Source organism: Melospiza georgiana, chromosome 1 (genome assembly GCF_028018845.1).
Source record: "Melospiza georgiana isolate bMelGeo1 chromosome 1, bMelGeo1.pri, whole genome shotgun sequence".
In the NCBI taxonomy this organism is placed as follows: domain Eukaryota; kingdom Metazoa; phylum Chordata; class Aves; order Passeriformes; family Passerellidae; genus Melospiza; species Melospiza georgiana.
In genome coordinates, this window is record NC_080430.1 from 121,596,861 (window position 1) to 121,618,051 (window position 21,191).

The 21,191-nt window shown below is 46.4% G+C and overlaps 1 protein-coding gene across 1 annotated transcript; it reads right to left on the reverse strand.

Annotated features, from left to right (window-relative positions):
- Positions 1-13,794: 13,794 nt before the first annotated feature.
- Positions 13,795-20,758, reverse strand: PRDM14 (PR/SET domain 14). The gene is given in 7 exon segments (XM_058040507.1): positions 13,795-14,022; positions 16,086-16,187; positions 17,476-17,678; positions 19,213-19,483; positions 19,661-19,982; positions 20,133-20,430; positions 20,521-20,758. Coding segments are annotated over 7 exon segments (1,662 nt in total).
- Between the last annotated feature and the right edge of the window lie 433 nt (positions 20,759-21,191).

Here is a 21,191-nt window from a genome sequence, read left to right on the forward strand (position 1 = left end):
GTACAGCAGGGGCTTTGTAACAGTTTATTGATGAGGAGTGGCCAAGGACATCTGTGGTCTAGAAAACCCACTACCGATGCAAAACAAAACCCTCAACCTCAAAACCATGAAGTGAATTTTAAAGAGACCACAAAAAGCTCCAGCTCTCTCCTCCTGGGATCTCCCATGGGAATTCTTTGAAAAGCAGCTTATTTTTTTTCTGTTGGGATTTCCTATATCAGTGAGAAACCACTTGATCCTCTGGAGCCTGGAAGTATTCATCTTGTTCCTTGAATAAAAGATGCCATGACCAGAGAGAGGAAGCAGAATTGCTTAAGTGCCATATCTGGAGCACCATATTTCTTCAAAAGAAGCAGAGTAAAATTTTTCAGATGTGGAGATGATGGTCTCTCAGTTCTGTGCTGATCCATGAAAATTCCAAAGCAAATTTCACAGACATTGGGAAATCCTGACATAGAGAATCAGTTCAAAGATTTAAGTTGTGTTGTTCAAAGTTGTGTTTTTATCCAAAAGAAATCCTCACTGTCCGACAAATGTTGGACATAAAGAGACAGTTTCCTTGACTTACTGATAGAAAAAACGTCATTAATTGAAATGGTCAGCTAACCTGATGAAAATTAATTAAAGTCAGAATGGCAGTATGAACTCTGGCTAAACAGCTTAAAAGGCACTGGTATCACAGTTTTATTAGACTTTAATTATATCAAAGTATTTATTAAAAGCTATCAATGTACCTATTTAATAAAGTAAATCCTGTGTAGTGCAAAACATGAAGGAAAGTGCAATGGCTCATTTCACTTCAGGTTTCACTTCAGACTTCAGGCAGGTGATTTATTACCCTGTTATTGCAAGTTTTAGCCTTTTAAATCAAGTAACACAAAATCTTGTGTATTTTGTGCAGCTCTGGTGCAAACCTGGAAAATATAACATTCTTGTTATGGCTTATACATTTGGACCGTCCTAACTTCAACATGCCTTTCTAAACACACACAAACACACACACACACACACATACACACACACACACACACACACACACGTGTACACAAAACTAAATTCTGCAATATGAGACATCCTGCTCTCTGTGGCTGAGGTGGAGAAAAAACTTTTAACTCAAGAAAGTGATTTTGCACTGGAAGTAGTTAAACTATCTCTCCATCAGGGCCTTGAGAGTGAGGTCATACGCAGAGCAACTGCTGAATATTATTGAGAAAATAAGCGGTGCAACAGACAATAAGATTTTCAACACAAATATTAGGGCTTGGTGTTGTTTTGAGGTGCTTTTTTTTTTTCTTAAGGACTTGTTAATAAAGGAGCAAATTCCAAACATCATCATCGACACAGCAGACAGCAGGGTTTTAATCAAGCAATCCATACACCTGACTTTCTTCTAAAAATTGTCTATCTTGGTTCCTTTCCCATATATGTGCTAATTATAATCTTGAAAGTTTAAGTAGCGACAAAGTTGTGTCAATTTGTCCATTATTCAAAATAACAAAAGGGCTTCATCTCCAAGGAGAAAGCCTGTGCAAAAGAAAATTCAGCAATGCAGGAGAAGGGAATTCCAAGTACACCGAAAATCCTATAAAAATAACTTCATTAAAGAGGGGCAGACACGCCAGCTGATTGGGATATTCAGAGCAGTTACTAGAGCACCAGCTGCAGTGGGGTTAGATGCCCTACACTGATGAATTCCATTTGAAGGAGATGTATTAGCTAAACAATTATTAGATATGTTTCTGAGCATAGTTACAGAGGAATATATACAGTGTTCCAGCAAAGGGCATCATCAGGCATGTACGTGCCCGTTCTGCCCATGGAAAGTGAAAAGGAACGGAATAAATGGGATTAAGAAGATATTTGCAGCAGGGCAAAGACAAGGACCTGTGAAACACTAACACACCAAAACGTTCAAGAGGGACACTTTAATTGCTTTGGACTGAGTCAATGAAGAAATAGTAAACAGTGGCTGCAAATGTGTTAATGTGCTTATGATGACTGCACCGGTGACATTGTTCCTTTCCCGCTGTTTCCCCACACACCCTCCATACCCCGAGAGGGACACGTTCCAGAGCACACAGAGCAGGGGCTGCCCCGGCAGGCTGGAGATGACTCGTGCTGCTGCTCCTCCCTTCGAGGCCGTGCCCTGAGGCTGCTTCCCTTGGAGGAGATGACAGGGAAGGAAGGAAGGAAGGAAGCAAAGCCAGCCGTGGGAAGTACATGTTTGTATCTCCCTTCTGTACAGTAATTATTTTTGAGGCCCATTAACCTGGATTTGGGCTCTGCTTTGGGCATAATTCTCTGCAGTGCAAAGAAAATAATTTAACTGATTCGCGGCTCTTTTTTTCCTCTGCCATTTGGAAAATAAGAGCTGTTATCCTCATCTGTCTTTACACAAGCCTATAAGATCTAAGGACAAAAAGTGTGAATTGGCATCACACTGGCACATTAAAATATAACTATGCCAGTTTTCTCGAGTTTGTGCCAGGGACAATCAGCCCTGCTCCCACTTTAAGTGTCTTGAGAAAGCCGTCTTTCAGCAGAGAAACCACTGAGTAACAGGTCATCAAAGCAGCTCCAAAACGGCTCTGCTGCAGGCTTCCACCTTGTCCTGGCTGCTGCAACAGTGCCTTGGGGAGAGTGACACTCAGAAACCAGCAAGGAAGAGGCTTGGAAGAGACCAGCCTGGACAGAGCCTGGTGCAGCCTCGACCAACCAGCTCAGCTGGGCCAGAAACTGCAGGGCTGGGGCCATTGTGTTGCAAAGGAGCCATTGTAGTGAAATCAATAGGGGCCTTTAAAAATACCCCTACATGACAATTCCAGTGTCAGAACGGAGCAAGTCAAAGAAGGTTGTTCCTCAGAGCAGGTTAAACTCCTGAGGGTGGAGATAATCTCCCAGCAGGAAGGGAGGAAAGTGCTGTGCCTGCCTGGGCCAAGATGCTTTCACACTCCTCATTGCCAGCTTTAGGCTACAGAGCGGGCCATTATCAGAATCATTGTCATTATTATCCTAAAATCTGCCACTCGACATTCAGGCATCTATCAGGAAAAGACCCAAGGCCCTATTAGTGCAGGCAATAAGCCCCCAGGAGGAGGGGAGGAAACTCATTCCTAGAGAAATAAACGTTGCTGCTGGCTACATTCCTATCAGCTTTGTTAATTCTGAAGTGACATTCATTGGTAAATCTGATTTTACCGTGCTCTCCCATCAATCAGCAGGACAAGTCTCCTAACAGAGGGATTTTTTATTGTCACACACAATAATGTGCCCCACAGACACACGATGTAATGGCCCTGGGGGAAGTTGATCATCAATACTCTGTATCTATATGAAAACCATGTGCCCACCATCATCACTGTGTCCTGACTGTGTCTGTGATATCTGCCTTTCTGCTCTCAAGCTGCAGTTGAGGAAGTTAGCATTTTCCTATTAAACATATTAATCGATTGTGAAGGAATGCCACTCCCTCCCCAAATGATGCTTCCAAAGAATATGATATTAAATCCTTTACCTGGAGATGCTTCCATTGCAAATGCACACTAGAGATTTGAAAACAGTGTCCAACAAAGCCTGGTGTTTTCCTGATACAAAAGAAAGTGTTAGAAAAATCGTGAGTTTTCATCCCACACCTCAGCAAGTCAAGTCCCACTGAGATTCCAATTCTTCAAGAAGATTCAGAATTTTTTTGTCCTGTTTTAGATGGCTGGTCACAAAAGACAATATCTGACAGATTCTGATAGATTTGTAATTCTAAGTTAATTGAATATTTTACCACTAGCTGCATAAAATACAAAATGAATTAACAAATAGAGTGCACACATGTGCTATTTCTTTTGGGAAACAAAATATCTGATTGTGATAGAATCTTTAAAGAATTGGGTATTAAAAACCCAATGAACTTCTTGATGCACTTCCATCTATATGAATGGAAACAGGTAAAAGCCTGCAATAGCCTTTCAGTTGTTTGGCGGGGGTGGGGGGGAAGGAACATCTTAATTTCTTGCAGATTTATGTAAAATAGTCCAAACTCATGAAACTGTGTGTGAAGAGCACAGTCTTTAAGGTGATGAATAGTACTAAAAGACCTCCTCACCACTCTGAAGGTAGTTAACTGAGCTGACTGCCTGGAGCGCTGACACCTTTAAACGGCATGTTTATCAAGGGAAAGATGGGTTGAATTTGTAAAATATTTGTCCTCCTTCTGGGGCCATACAGTAACCCACTAAACCGTGTAATTGCTTAATTTTCTTCTACTCCATACCCTGCAAGAGATGACAAGCAGCGAAAATAGAGCCTGATGCTGAAGGAAAGTAAGATTTTACTGTGTGCTGGGCAGAGGCTGCTGCGTGCCTCCTGGCCATGGGAATAGCTATAAGAGAGGGTTAAAAGCTCTTCCTCAGAGCCCCCCGGGACTGCTGTGTGCACACAGGTAATGCTGTGAGCCTGACTAGGGGCTGCCTGAGGCGGGGCTGTGCCCAAAAGCAAGAAGAGATGGGCAAGAGCCCATGTGGGAGTGGGCATGCAGAAGGGTTGAGCAGAGGCAGAGCTGCTGCAATGCTGTTCTCAGCATTGCAATGCCCTGTTCTCAGCAATGCCCAGCTCTCAGCATTGCAGTGCCCTGCTCTCAGCACTGCCCTGCTCTCAGCACTGCCCTGTTCTCAGCAATGCCCTGTTCTCAGCAGTGCAATGCCCTGTTCTCAGCACTGCCCTGCTCTCAGCAAAGCCTGCTGAGCCCACCACTGTGCCTGGGCTCTCCCAGGACCACCACAGAACCAAGCTAAGCCAAGGCACCTCCGATTAAGCCACGGCAGGTTAAACTTCTGCTGAGTTTCTAATGACTGTAAAAACTCCCCTTTGGCCTTGGGTGCTATAACTATTTATGAGGTTGACCTTTAATTACTCTCTCATGTAGAAATCTTTGATAATATGTCTTTGAAAGCTTGACAAATACGGACCTACCCAGCGCAGATCAATACCAATATAGTAACAGAGTAGAGCAGCTTCCACAAAAGCAGATGCTAAAAGGTATTACCAGCAAAGCTGCTTCAAAGGACTAGGAACTTCAGCTGGGCACTGTCAGCTCTTTCCTACTACTGAAGGGTTTAGGAATGTAGAAAACAAACATGCAAGGGATGCCAAATATTAACGTGACATAAAGACTGGAAAGGGCATGAAGCATTATCCCACTGGGCCCAAGGGAACTGCAGCTGCCAGCAGCAGCAGGACACGAGTGACAGCAGCAGGACAAGAGTGACTGCCATCTGCCGTTGCTGTAAAGTTTTCTGCTCATCTGCCTTTCAGGGCTGGAAAAAAAATGATAGTGCTGAGTACCTGGTTTGAATGTCACACAGCTTTTTGAAAAACAGCTCCTTAGCAAATTCACTATCTGCATGAATGCCATCCAAAGCAGTAATGAAACCGAGAGTGGATAGTTACTAATTCTACATTCAGCTTACTTGAATATTCAGTATTGCTTGATTTTTCAAGTTTTAATAGACATTGTACACACGCATAAGCATACCTATAGGTACACAAATGCACATATGTGTGTGTGTATGTACACACAAATAAAATCAAAAAGTCAATAATATTCTGTTAAGAATGGTGAATACACTTGGAAAATGTCTACACATTTGTAGGAGGAGGAGGGGGTTGAGGAGGGGATTATCAGTACAAACATACAGTTCTATAAAACAGAAACTCATAATCCAGAATACTTAATTTTGATTTTAACCCACCTAGTATAACTTATTATTATCATACAAGTTTAATGCTTTGTCTCATAAGTACTATGCAAATAAGTGGGGGTTCTCCTAGGACAATGATAAAAAGCACAGAATATGCATCATCTTTGACCACCACAATACATTATAGGGAACTTGACATTATTCTCACCAAATGAAAGTTTGCTGCTGGGAGGGTGATTCCCAAAGACATAGACTGAAGAACATACAAAGATAAAATTTTAAAGTTTTTATAATAGTTTTTATTTCCTCATCACTGCTAGAAAAATAATTGATCCATCTACCGGACAGCTATAGTTAAAGAAAAGCATCAGACCACAGAAGCTGTACAGATTTTGGGAGAGGTTTTAAATGCTAAGAACAATTTTAGTTTTCCTTCTCTTCTGAATTTCTGCAAAAATTCTTGTTTTCTCTTATTCAGAAGATCAACTGTTCTCCTTTAGCTCACCACAGAAGATTTTTTTGCCATAACAACCTCCTGGCCAAAACAGCTCCCAGGAGACAAAAGCAATAAAAGCCATAAAGGAAGAATGTTTTTGTCATGCCAGGCCCTACTGCTCATGTCTTACGCTTACAAAACCATCAGCAGCTAAATTAGGGTAGACAGACCATCTGAATAGATTTGGCCAGTCACTCCAACTACTTAAAAAATCCAATATATAGAAACAAACTATGTTAGCAGTGTCACAGCAGTGTTACATCAGCATAGAAACAGAAAAAGAATTTAAAAGCCCTAAAGTCAGGGACCTTCCCCACAAGGGGGTAAGATCAGGTAAGATCAGACTGATTTTCTCTATGCTTGCCCCCCTGCCTGCAGATCTGGCATTTGAATTCTCTCTGTGTTGGAAAGAAACTCAAAAAAAAAAAAAAAGCAGTCTACCTGAAGGGGTCCTTCTCCATCCCTCTTTTCTCCAATCTGCAAAACATAAGGCTGAGGACACCCTTGGGAAGGGGCCTGCGTGTGGGCTGTGGGGAGATGAGTAAAGAACCCAGATGCATGAGCAAATAACCAAATGTCTCTTATCCAGGAATTTTCCCTTTTAATGACACGTTTTCTCATGCTGAATTTTGTTCTGTGTGTATTATATTAACTGGATGTGTGATCTCTCCAGCTCTGAAACTAAGAGAAAGAACCCTTAGAAGAAGAGGAATGGGTTAAACAGAAGCCTACTGTGATAAATATAGTAATATCCATAATGGGTTTCATACAACTCTTGGCTGGAGGTCCACCAAAGTTGAGAGAGAAGAGCTCCTTTTGATGGTAAACTTCTGAATCAGCCTCGTTACAATGTGTGGAGCAAAGACACCCAGCCGGGGCCTGTTCGGGCCCTGCTGCCTGCAGGACAGCAGAAGGTGTGAAGCCTTCTTTTCGTGCCAGAATAAGGAAAGCTTTCAAGAAGGCAGCTCCAGACACACCAGAAAAGTAAAATCCTGCCCTCCAGGGGCCGGACTGTCTCTCTTCCAGCACTGCACATGGCTCATGGAAGGGAAAGCCCCCAGTCCCTCCAGCATCTTTCAGCACTGCCATCTCCAGCACTGACCCCACTTTGATTTGGACAGAGGATGGACTTAGTCTTGCTCTCTAGGAAGCTTGATTTCACTTCAGGGGTTATCTGTGAATTGCACTTCTTGGCCAGTACAATCCAAGTAATCATCCCTCTCTCCTTCCCTCATTCCCAGTGGGTGTTTCCTCTGCTCCTGCATTTCTGTTCATGACTAAGGTATCTCCAGCACTTCCTGCTCCTGTCTTGCCCATCCCCAGTAGCAGCAAGAGCAGGATGCTGCCAGCCCGAGTTCCCACTCTCTGCTTACTGATGGGTACAGCTGTACATCAAGCTCTGGGGGAGGGGGCTCAAGAAGAAGAGCAGATTCCCCTTGGGTTGTTTCATGGGAGCTTTCACATCCCTGACAAAAAAATAAAATTGAAAACTATATCCACTTTTCATTAAGAGTCTATTGGTGAAACTGATACTACAGAAATACACATTCCTGTGCGCTGCCTTCCTGCTCCATAATGGCTCTTGCATTAGGGGCTGGGGGCAGGGGGGCTGCTGTTATCCATTTACTTTAGTAAAGATTGCTATTGAATTAAACCTTTAATGGGGTGTTTATGCTCCTGCTCAGCTAAGAGCTCCAAGCTTGTGGCAGAGTAGTCTTTCCCTCCACCTTGACGGCTATCAGAGAATCAATGCAGGTAATCCCTCAGCACCGCTGCTGTGGGCCTGCCCTGGCCACTGCGCTGGGGTCACTCGTGGGAAAGTGAAACTTCTCCGGGGAGTGACTTTTCACAACACCCTCACCGCCTCTGCACCGACCCTCTGCAGCTCCAGAGGGAACGCCACTGACCCCACTTCCATTTAGACAGAGGATGAACTTACTCTTGCTCTCTAGGAAGCTTGATTTCACTTCAGGGGTTATCAGTGAATTGCACTTCTTGGCCAGTATAATCCAAGTAATCATCCCTCTCTCCTTCCTTCATTCCCAGTGGGTGTTTCCTCTGCTCCTGCATTTCTGTTCATGACTAAGGTATCTCCTCCTGGCTCTGCTCAAGATCCTGCAGTCAAAGTGAAAGGATTGCATTTTCTCACTGCTACTTTGCAGGCTGATAACACTGCAGTTTGCAGGACTCTGTGGCATTCTCACAGCAAGGAATTCAAAAGTGCTCTTGACACTACTAAACTGCTGGGCCGGCCGGAGGTTAGTCCTGTGACAAAGAATAGTCTTGTGACTTAAAGTCTGGCTTGTCACTGCTGCACTGGAGATAAGCTGGGGTTTCAGTACAGCCCCTACAGCAAGGCTGCTGCAGAGTGGCTGGCTGGGGAGGGAGACAGAATTGAGTCCCTCAAGCCCTACAGCAGGAGAGGCAGAGGTGCTGTCACTCTCTGGTGCTGCTGCACAGCCCCTGTTGTCAACACCCAACCCCAGGAACCTTCGAGGGGATGGCTGTTCAGAAAAGGTGTTCACTGGTGGAGATGAAGCCTCTTTAAAGCTTGAGTCAAACACCACAAAAACACAGACTGAAAGTCTGGACACGTTTCACCTAAGGTAGAAAAAAAAAAAAAAAAAAAAAAGACAAAAGAAGAGAGCAAAGACAGAGCCTCACACCCCTCATGTGCCTAAGGCCCTGCACTAAGTGTGCTAAGGAGAGACAGAAGGGAGAAAATGCAAGGGCATGCGTACCAGGAGAGAAAGGGAAATGAAGGTGATGGTGGCTGTGTCTTTAGGGGTAAAACATACACCAGCACCTGCTGCAAAGGCGTGTAGGAGACTGGGGACACAAGGAATGGCTTTCTTAAGAAGGGGACAGCCAGTCAGGGCTCCTCTGGTGAATGATCTCTTTTGTTCAATGGACAATTCAGCACTGACCAATATTTGTGACATTATCTTCAATTCATTAACCTCCTTGCTGCTTTTCATTTTCTTTCAGTGGTTAACCACCTCCCTGTTCTCCAGAGTGAGCAGCAGGACAGGGACTGGGACAGCAGGGGCTGGGGACCAGGTGTTTGAAAAACAGGGATATGCAGGAGATGCTGGAGGCAGCAGATGTCTGTGGCCAGGCCTTTTGTTCTCTCTCACTTGCAAGCCTGAGCTCTGGGACCACCTTTTCTTTTGTCTCCCATTGTCATTTACCCAGGAGGAGCATTTCAGGAGTTTGCCTCACACAGTCTCTCTCCCTGCACCCCTCTGCTCCAACAAAGCAGTTGATTGCCCTCATACTCTGGTTTCTATTTAGATCACTTTCTATTGACATTTAAAAAACTCACACAGAGTTAATGCAGAGCACTTAAAATCAGCTAGTGTCTTACAGGACTGATTAGTCCCAGGGACTTGTCTTGCTGCTCCCCTTGGGAGGACCGTTTTAAATCCTAGTTAAAGGAAGAAGAGCCAGGGTGCACTCACATCCTTTGCCTTAGTGAAAGCAGTGACTATGTGACCCCAGACAGGGACACCACCCCACAGCCAGTTTAAGCAAAACTGAGTGAGAAACATGAGTACCTATTGCACATAGTGTATTACTGTGGTTACTGTAATGGAAAATATCACTTCTGTCCTGTATTTGCAGATGCCAAGAAATGGAAGAGATGGATTTAGTACAGCATGTAAAGTCACAGCCCGGCCCCCTGAGAGCTGCAGGGCTGTCCTTTCTGCTGCCTCAGCTCAGAAATAGCTGCAGGAGCATGGAGCACCCCGGAGCCTGCTCAGGATGGACCTGGCAGCCAGGGCTGCCCAGCACAAGGACTGAGATTTTACACATGGTCACAGATATTCTCTTTTCTGCTGAGCTTGCAGTGCAGCCTCCTTCATGCACATGTCCTTCTGTGCCATGCAGTCATTCTGGGAACATGCCAGATAGAAATGTGCAGCATGCACACAAGCTCCCTTCTTAGCTGTGTGCATAAATATCCAAAACCCCACTGCTGGCTCAGCTGGCTGGAGCTGCACATTCACTCTGCTGCTGAGAACACAGCCACAAAAGGAGCAAGTGAATGTGCAAATCCTCCGGGAGGAAAAGCTCAGCTCACTGGACACACAGGATACAGGTACCCTACAGGAGGATTCCCTAATCTCTCCTAACCCCCAATCTGGTAAGAACAGCAATCTGTTTGCTCTGACAATCAGTGCATTTTTGTTTCAGAAAACTAAAATCCGTGGTAGTCTCGCGGGTGGCTCAGCTTGATCTCCCTCCTGATACATTTCTTTCTCCCCACCCTGCTGCGAAGTGTGCGGAGTCAAGTGCCGTCCTCACTGTCCCCAGCACAGCTGGGACTCACTATTCAAAAGGGAAGGATGACTCTATAGGGTAGTTAAATACTACGAGGTTGTTTAATTCCTTTTTTTAGTGCTCAATTCGGATCCATCATCTTGCTTGCAAGTGGGAGTGAACTCAACCCAGAACTGAATGCCCTCAGCTTTCATGAGCTGTTGGGGTACTTAAGACCAAATCCATCAAGACACTGGGTGCCTTTGACTTCTTGCGCAGTCAGCTCTGCCCAGCAGGACAAGCACTAGAATTCCCAATAAGAGACAGTTTGACTCTGTAACGACTTACAAATGACACAGAAAACACCCTCCATCCATTTGCTAGTGCCTCAAATACACAACTCTGCATCTGGCAGAAAACAAGCCATAGCCCATTAGCTAACGCTGCAGCCTCCAACAATTTGTTTTTATTGTGTAAAATATTAATAATAGGAAAGATGGGTGCTAATGTCTTTACAAACAACTCGATGGGTGAGGGTCTTTAGGACAAACAGGTGTTAATGTCTTTGAGATGGGTCCTAATGTCTTTACCAACTTCAAGCTGAAAGTTTGTTACAGAACCCAGACAGTTTGGCTGCAGCATAAACTCCTGAACTTTATGGTAATAGAAAAATGGGTCAGCAAAGCCTGTTGCAGAACCCAGATAGTTTTAACTTCTGAACTTTGGGAGAAAATGACAAATGTTCAAGGCAGCTCGAGAAGGCTGTACCTCGCCCAACGGGGAAAGGAAAAGGGCAACATGCAGCTGAGAGTTTAGGATAAAAGAAGGCTCAGTCTCCCAAAATCTCAGTGGGCTCTCCCTCCCCTTATTTAAATAAAGTTGCAGGACTCCTCTGTCTCCTTTAGGGACACTGGCTTTTCATACAGTGGTTTTGTGCACAATAACTGGCATCAAAATTTACATATATGGTTTTAATGTGCAATACAGCCAGTACTTTCAATCACAAGTACAAGTAAAACCCTTCACATACTCCTTTACAGGCAACACATCAAATACTATAGCAAAGTGCAAATAATTAAGAACAAGACATTTGGGGTTTCTTCAAGAAGATGAAAATGCACACAAGAACACTACAGAGGCACCATTTAAACATACAACCTTCATTTAGAGCAAAAACAGAGGTAACCTGCATGGGAAGCTAACCAGGCATTTCACAGTGCTTCAAAGCCATTCCTAGTCATAACATTTCCTTCATTAGTAGGCAGCTTATTTCACCAAATCCTGATTTTTTTTTTTTAAGGGACTGAACTAGCAAAGGCTTCACACACATAATTCTTGTTTCTGTTGGCCAGGATTTTGTATGTTTGTATCTATCCTCCTAGACAGCAGGCAGCTGGAAGAAAGGTACAGTTCCCCTACCTGTTTCACAGCATTGTTTGTACACATAAGTACTGTGATAATTTTCTGCTCAGGAGTGAATTTTACCTATTTGGAGGCCTGGAATTCAACCCTCATTATGTCAAAAATTTAGCCTGCTGTATTAGAGTAATATTTGCTATTAAAACAAGCAAAAACCAATAATCAGAGCATACTCTAAAATCTACATGTATAAACATACAATACAAATGGATTTGCTTATTTCACATACTTCCTAGTGCTGGGCCTCAATATTTTGTTTACCAGTAAGTGATTCAATAAATATCTAAAAAATATTTTTACCATGAAAACAATGAGAACAGAGCAACTTAAGATACAAAAAACCCTTATAAAATTAGTGCAAATCAATATATTTAAGAATACAGTATCTGCACAGTACAATTAAATGTACAAGTAAAATATTTTCTATTTTTATGCTGTATTTAAAGAGACCAATAAAGTTGGTACAAAATAAAAACTTTACTTTCTTCTACTTTATGTACAAAATTCTTGTTAAATCTAGCTGATCTAGGATACTTTGAAGAGAACTTTATCATCCCAGTAATATCGAACTACCTGTGTTTACCAACTAACTCCAAAAAGGATTTCCATTATTCCTCCTGGATGCAGGACACAATCCCACTGCCACAGTGAGTCCTCTCATATGCACAGCCTTCTGCACAGCCTCCTGCCAGGCGTGGTGGTCATTCAGTGATAATTCAAACTTCTATACCAATTACATCACTCCCTATCCTCAGCAGTCCTTCAGCACAGACTTCTTGTTAAGCCTCCTATTTAAGATTTCACATTGATATGGAATGCCACTTTCTTAAGTACTGAAAATGTCTCACTGACTACACTCCTGGCCTTGCTTGTGTGGTCAGTGAGACATGGAGGATGACATGTTCCAGTCCTCCTGTGGAAGCAAAGCCTTTCCTGCAGACCAGGGAAGGAATTTTATGTGCAGAATTTTAAGCACTGAGGAGTCCTGGTATCACTTTACAGTAATCCAACATAAAGCCAGGAGGAAGCAGAGGTGCCCACCCTTCATATCAGGGTTCACTGCAAAGATTCACCTGGCCAGGACCAGGCAGGTTCAGGGAAATGCAGAAAGAAGAGCCCACTGCTGGGATAGTGCTTGCCCCTGGCCTGCTCTGAGTCTACAATGAAACACCCCTGCAAGGCCACCTGACTGCTCATTATCCACAATGGCTCACTGATGGTATCACCATGTTTGGTCCTCCAAACTCTTGAGACGACAAAACCAAACCCCACTATCTCTGCTAGCTGGGATATCAGGCCTGCATATATCTTACTACACCCCACTTCTCTCTTTCTGGGTTAACCTGCATCCAGCACCCTCTGTAGGAGCTGCTCTCACAGTCCTGGAGCTCTCAGTCTCTCAGCAGCTAAATGATTTAAAATAGCTCTTCGCTGGTCCAGCAGCCAGTCTCTCTGAGGAAGTTCACATTTAAATAGAACATTACTAAAAGACAAGTTAAGGGTAAGTAGACCATATAACTGAGGTCATCTGTCCAAACAACACGAACAGGTTAAATCAGCTTTGAGAAATGCACCCGACAGAAACATCCCTTACAGAAAGCCTTGATACAGATTATACCAGGCAGCCCACAGGCATTGGAGATGCAAAACACTCCTCACAGTGATATTTGTGCACAAAGGGGTTTTGGGAGGTAGAATTCCTTTCTGCCTTTAGAGATTAAGTATGGGAGGAGAAGGAGAGTGGCATCAGGGGGTGTACCCTGTTCCCTTTGCTCAGTCATGTGCCCTGGGCCCAGAGACCAGACCCACCCCAAGAGCCACCGCAGGCGTCCCCTCCTGTGCCGTGCACACAGCCACGCACAAACAGATACACACAGACTGATGCACACAACGAGCTGGCCCAGGACACGACCGTGGGGCTCCTGACTAATGAGCAGCATGGATCTTGAGGTGGAAGCTGTAATCCTCCTGCTGGGGGAAGTGCTGGCCGCACACGGAGCAGGTGCAGCCCTTGTCCTTGCTGTGCGTGCGCCGCACGTGGCTGTCGTGGGCGGCGTGCGAGGCGAAGGCTTTGCCGCAGTGCTTGCACTTGAAGGGCTTCTCCCCCGAGTGCTGGCGGATGTGAGTGCGCAGGATGCTGGACGCTGTGAACGCCTGGAGGGCAGGGATCATCCAGGGCAGGAAAGGAAATGGAGTTGCAAGTAATTTACATGGCAATCCCCACCTTCAGCTAACCCAGACCCCATCAGAAGCACGTAACCCTAAAAATTATGTCCTGAAATAGCTCACGTTTCCACTCCTCAGGTAAGTGGAAAAAAAACAATGAAAACTCCCAGCAAGGAGGAATCAGAAGGCAACAGCTATTGCTATGCACATGTGGCTGAGTCCATGGAGATAGATGAAGCTCAGAGAAAGATTTCTGACCAAAGACACCAGTAAATATCTTTTATGTCAGAGGGAAGAAGTCAATACTACCCTAATTAGTTTTGCAGCTCATTTATGTGTGAGAAACATAAAGCAGGCTTTCCCTACAGTTTTTGTTTTTAAAGTTAAACCCTTTGACTGTTTTGGGATTCAGCTGCTAAAACTCATCTATGCAGTCCACCATTCATCATTTACAGGTTCATTTTTTCAGCTCCATCATACTCTTCTCTTTCTGCAGGCAGAGTTTCCAGCCTGCTCTCCCATCTCTAACACTTTTGAGCAGCAAAGTCATAAAGACTTCTCCTCCATCTGGGGGTAAAACTCTCTCATTAAAATTTGAGCAGGAATGTCGTAAAGTTTCCCATGTTTTTCCTATTTTGTCTTATCCAAAGAGAGAAAATTTCAGGCCCTTCACTATTTGCAGACCACACAAAAGAAATACTCTCTAGTAAGTTTTCATGGCAAACAGCAATACATCTTAGCTACCCTTTCACTAGGAACCTTATAGGACAAGAAGATCACAGACTCCTATCACAAGTCCTTAGAGGTGTATATCAGGGGCAAAAATATGTTTCGGGGAGAGAATGGTGATGCTGACCCAGCACTGCTCCTTTAGTCTCACAATGTTCCTGAAGTAAGTGACCACTGATTTCCACCATAGGAGCTGGAAAAGCAAAGCCACTGTTACAGGTAGAAGAGGAATAGAATCGTAATTTTATAGGAGGAGCCAGTGAGGATTCATTTAAACAGACCCTGGTTTTCCAGCCTCAGAAATGATGGCTATGTCCTAGGACAGCTGCATGCTGCAGCCTGAGGACAAACAGTTTAATCTGATCCAATCCACAACAGTCCAACTAGAACTGGCTGGAGACTGGTCAAGTGTCCCTAGAGATCTCTTTATAGAGCAAGCCATAAAGCTCTGCCACCTCCTCTTGTGATCAGAAGATTAAGGATGAGATTTCATCCTAACCTCTGAGAACAAGTACGTTCAGGATGATCATGGGGAGACAAAAAAATATAATAGCCAAAAGGAGTTTCCTCTAAGGGCACTCCAGCAGGACACTTCAGCTTTGTGCCAGTCATACACAAAACTTCTCTCTCTACAAAAAATCAGGAGCAGGTTACCACTGCTGATGGGGCTTCTGCATTGCATGGACACTCCACAGCACTGGGAGCCCTACCAATATTCATCCTCCAGCAGCCTGTGCATCCACATGCTGTCTGCTGTGAGAGCTGCCAGCACTCTCACAGGGAGAGCTCACCTGAATCACCCCTGCTGTGATGGGCAGCAACAGCAGAGTGCATCTTTGATCAGGGCTGTATGGTTCTCCTTGTGCTCTTTTTTAAGTGAAACCTTCATGCCCATCTGCACATCAATAACCTTGATATTTCAAGGTAAGCATGCACAAATTCATGTTGTGCAGGTTCATTTTATAGACCAAATCTGTTTATTGCAGTCTAGAAGCAGTGTCAATAACACCAAAAAATGACCTATTTGATGAAGAAGTGGGATACTGGATATTGCTGCATGCTTTGCATGGTATTTGAAATGCTCTCAAGCTTCCCTAGACCTTATTTCTGCAGCAGATCACTGAGCTGGTATGAACCACAAATTCCTTGTCAGATGGAGACCAGACCCTGTTTCTTTATTTCCCTGTCACCTTACCTCACAACTGCCCAGAATACACACTTACTCATCTGGTTACTAGTTCAATAAAAAGCATTTTCTTGAAAGAAAACAGAGAAGAAACAAAGCACAGCAGAGGGAGGGATGGGGCAGGGCTTTGCCTTACCTTGTTGCAGTAGACACATTTGTAGGGGCGCTCCCCAGAGTGAACCCTCATGTGTTTGTTCAGGCTGGAGGATTGAGAAAAGCTCTTCCCACACACAGAGCACTGGGAAAATAAAAAGGAATAAAGTTAAAAGGAAGCATGTAACCACATAGTTAAAGAGAAAAATGAAGTATGTGCATGATGTGCACATTTCTTACATATAATCTAGATATACACATATATTTATGTATTCATGTGTAAACACAATAGCAATTTTAAGCTGCAATAAATTGAAATACCCAGAAGTTTAGTCTGGTTTTAAGAACAAATTTACCTGCATATGCACATATACATATATTATATATATATTAAAACCATGCAAAATCATTTGTGTTAAAATTGTTTCAATAAAAATTTGTTATTTTACAGAACAGATAATATTGTTTTTCAGTAATAAAAATCTGAAAATTTCTGTAAAATCACTTAAAATATATATAAACCAAACCCCAGTTTTAATTTTTTCCCTAAAAGATAAACCAGCTAATGAATAAAATAATCCTAAATTTACCAAGGCAAGGGAAAGGAAAAGGAATTACATGGTATTTAATACCTCATATTTATGGAATATTTTTTATCTGTTATGAATTCCATGCAGATATTCTGACATTGTAAGAGTGCCATTTTAGTTACAAAATATTTTTTCTGAAAAAATAGACATTGTAGGATGATCTATAAAATAGGTATTTGGAGGATTTTGAGACTGATTTAACTGTGCCATTTCAAGCACTAGAACTTGCCCTTCCCAAGCTTGTAGAAAAACTCAGATTTCCCATTCCCAGCGCTGCTAGAGAAAACTGGTGCTAGAAGCAAGGTGTTTGGTGGAGATGAGTAAAGCATTTTGAAGTTTTGCTTTCATCAATTGCAAATCTGCTTCATGCTGAATGTAAAACTTTTAAGCCCTGTTTGGTCCAACAGACACAGATAAAGCTGTGGTCTGTTCTCAGACCGAAGGGTGGGGTGTGGGAAATAGACATGGTGTGGGAAACAGACTTGAGACATCTCTCCCCTGCTCCTGGACAAGCCAAGCACCTTTAAACACAAGTTAACCCCACACTGTGTAAGAAAAGGGACACTACTCATAGGCAATCATCCAAAAAGCCCAGGGGAAATTTTGTTTCTTTTTAAACTGAGACTGTGGGGTTTATTTTCCCAACATAAATCCATTAAATTTCTTTAACCAAGCTTTGCTGCACATGACAAGCTCTCCCTGAGCAGTCCCACCAGGAAACTGCCAGGGAAACTGGAGGAGGAACAACGTTATCAACATCTTACCTGGACCAAAAAAAACAATTTAATAATAAGTACCCTCAGAAGATCCAGTGACTGCGGAGAGATCCGGGAGCAGGCTCACCTTGTGAGGTCTGTGCTTTTCGTGAACGTGGAGAATGTGGATCCTCAGCCTGTCTCTTTTTTCAAAGGATCGGTCACAAAGGTGACAAGGAAATTTGCGGTCCCCCTGGTCCACGCAGCGGGTGTACTTGAGGTGTTTGTCCCGGTAGTACTTGTAGGCAAACACTTTGCCGCAGCGCTCGCACTTGAAGCTCTCCCCGGCTTCTGTACAGCAGAAGGGAAAGTGCCACCCCTCCGTTACACCACGGCAAAAGGGATTCAGGTCAAATCTGCATCCTTGTCAGAGCTCGGACCCCTACGGGGAATTTTAACTCTCTGAGAGGGCAACGACTGTAAATTGATACTGGCAATATCATGAACAAAATATGTGCCGCGTCTCCTGAGCGTTCGCAGGGCTCCCCTTGCTTTTTAAAAGGAGGGGAACAAACGAGAGCCCACAGTCTGCTGAAATTATTCGGTTTAGCTACTAATTTCACCAAAACCAGAATTTCATCCTTGTATATCCATAAATAGCAAGGAAACATGCGAAGAAGCAACTCAGAGTCCCACATAAAAACTTCTCCCCCTATGCAACCATTGTGAGATGTTTCTTATCAAGAATTGTCGGCAAATTTTACCACCATCCCAAAAGGAAAAGAAAATGCACACCTTTTCTATCGTTGTCAAATAACTATTGAACAAAATAGCATGTTTATTTGACTTAAAAAAAATATTCAATTCATTTTTTACCACTGAATTTAGGGAAAACACCAGAAAATTTTCAGGCGTTTATACATTCTTTTCTGTCTTTAATAAAAATAGCTTTAGCTTAAGCCTTAAAATGAAATGAACAATTTAGCATCTGTCTGAATTAGACACTTTAAGACAACAGGTATAAAATTTTCTATGCCAAATTTTCATGCAAATTCGCTTCTCTCTCTGCTGCAGCCGGCTGACTCAACCCTTCCCTGCTCCAGTTTTTCCCGCACGGACACAAATCTGTTTTCTCCATACATAAGTTTTGCTTGTAAGATCATACTTTCTGTTCATTACAAGTAGAAGTACGCTCCCTCTCCCCTCACTGTCAAATGAAGAAAGTGCATTTGACATTTCTTTTGCAAGCAATACTGGCATTACGGGATCGGAACGACATCAGCCTGCCTCATTGACCGAGAGCGGTAATTACACGAAAGTCAGGTGTGCAATCCTGAGATGAAAATAGGACCAAAAGTGGAATAACTCCGAAAAGCCAATCTCCTCCCAAAACGGGACCCTGAACAACGGCGCTGCGGGGCCGAGGCAAGCCCAGCCCAGGACCACCAGATGTTTTACAATCGTCAGACCAAACAACACTTCAAACTCCCCGAGGAACCGCGGACCGGGAGCGGGCTGACGGCAGAAGAAAGAGGAGCCTCTCGCCCCGCGCTGCCGGCAGCCCCCGATGCAAAGCCCCGGATTCCCGGTGCCGAGGGGAAGCTGCTGCCTCGGGGTGCTGGATGCCGCAGGAAGGGGCGGCGGGGATCGGCTCCCCGGGAGGGCGGAGGGACAGAGCCGAGGGACAGACTGCCACCGCCCCCGCGGCAGGACCGGTCACCCAGCACCGCCTCATCGCGGGCTCTGGGGAGCTTTAAAGTAAAACGGCCGGACAAAGGCGGTGCTTGTGTTTCTTTAGCTCCCCTCGTGTGAATCTAATCCAGGCCAGGCACACGTCCGTGGGAATAAGGGGCAGTGTCCCTCAAGGGGTTGCTGGCAGGCTCACCTTCCGGGTGCTGCGGGGGTTTCTTCCCCTCCGCCGTGCCCTTCAAGCTGATGGGGATGCCCAGGAATTGCACGTAGCAATCGCCGTACCACACCAGCAGCTCCTGGTTCGGAAAGATTTCCTTGCAGGTCTCGTAGAAGATTTGTCCCTGGCACTGGATAGCCGTCAAATTCTGCTCCTCGGGGAACCTGGCACAGTTCACCAGGGACATCCAGTTGCCAGCGGCGCCCTTCCCGTCGATAAAGTGGCTCAGGCCACCGTATTCAAAGATCTGGGGAGCAGAGAAAAAAGGATCAGGTTTGACGTTCCATACACGTCCCGTTCTCACCAGTCCCACCACCCTCACTGGGCCGAGCCCCTCTGGCAGGCTACGGTAGAGGGGACGCCAAAAACCTCTCCCCGGCCCCGCGTTGGGGGTGCGGGGTGAGCCCGACGGTGCCTCCGCTACCTCCCACATCAGCGAGTTGTCGTCGTAAGTCTTGATCTCGCTCGTGTTGACCACTTTGCCTTGGAAAGGGCCGAAGCGGACTCCTTTCGGGATGGGGTCCGTACAGAAGACTCCGAGCTGAGACACGTCCCCGTAGGCCACCCGCAGCACCGAGAGCCCTGCGGGGGACAGGGGGCTGAGCGCGGCCGGGCGGACGGGCGGCGGGCGCTCCGGGACACCTACCTACCTTCGGGCAGCTGCAGCGAGTCCCGGTCCAGCAGCGGGGCGGCCGAGTCCGCAGCGCCTGCAAAAGCGGAACCCCTTCTTCAGCACGGCACCGGCCCTGCAGGAGCGGGTCCTACCGCCCCGACAAAGGCCGCAGCCCGAATCACCCCCAGCTTTTTCCAGGTGTGGGCTCGTAACGCAAGAAAACCACAGGGAAAATAAATCCGACGTGCCCCCGGCGATAACCCTTGAGCACCCCTTTTGGGACTGTCCCCGAACCTTCCCGCACACCTGGCCGCAAGGAGCGACCTGCCGCCCAGGGTTACTCTGTGCCGGGTCAAAGACCCCCTTACCCGAGCCGGCGGGGGACACCCGGAGCCCCGAGATGGCGTGGAGATTCCCGGTGGGCTGGCTGCTCCGGAGTGCCCCGTAGAGCACCGCGTTGAGCTCCTCCTCGGTGAAGTGGTACCTGCAGCTCTGTCCCGCCGCCCCGTCTGCCCCCGGACTGCGGGCAGCCCTGCGCGGGGGGCTCGGGTAGGGCGGCGAGAGCGACCCCGGCGCCCCCGTCCCGAGGGCCGAGCCCTCGTTGGGAGGGAAGGGGGCCGGCAGCCTGGTGTAGACGGGCAAAGGAAGCCTGGGGAAAGGGTCGGGGGGCAGAGGGGGCGGCTGGCTCAGAAAAGCGGGGACCCTGCTGTAAGTGAAGGGAGGCAGAGGCGGAGGGGAGGAAACCAGTTCGCCCAGGGGTTTCAGGGGCTGGAAGAAGTCGGGGGCCGTCTCGAAGTAATGGGCGGGTGGAAGAAAAGAGGGGTAGTAGGAGGCGAGGCCGGCGGGGCTTATCCCGAACGAGTCTCCGCCGTCTCCGGGGACGGACTCGCCGGCCAGGGACAGAGCCATGTCGGGAAGCAGGGGGCAGACACCTGGGTGCTGCCGGCGCGGGGTCCCTCTGCGGGGCGGGACGGAGGTGCGGGAGCTGCCCTTCGCCGTCGGGGCGGGCGGGCCCTGCCGGCCCCCCGCGGCTATATCGGCGGGGCGGGGAGGGTGGGCACGGGCGGCCGCCCTGGGGGTCACACGGCCCCGGGGGCGGGCGGGGGCGCTGCCCCGACCGGCACGGCTACCCCGGGGCGGAGCCACGGCCACTCACGGAGCGGCCCGGCCGCCCCTCCCCACGTCGGGGTAGCGGAGGGGGTGTGTGGGTGGTCCGGCCGCCCGGACCCTCCTTCCCTGCCGCCGGTTCTGCCCTCCGCCTGCCCAGGCCCGGCCCGCGGGCCCGGCCGCAGCCCCGTGGGCTGTGCCTCGCCTCAGGGCCGGAGGCCGCGGTGCGGGACTC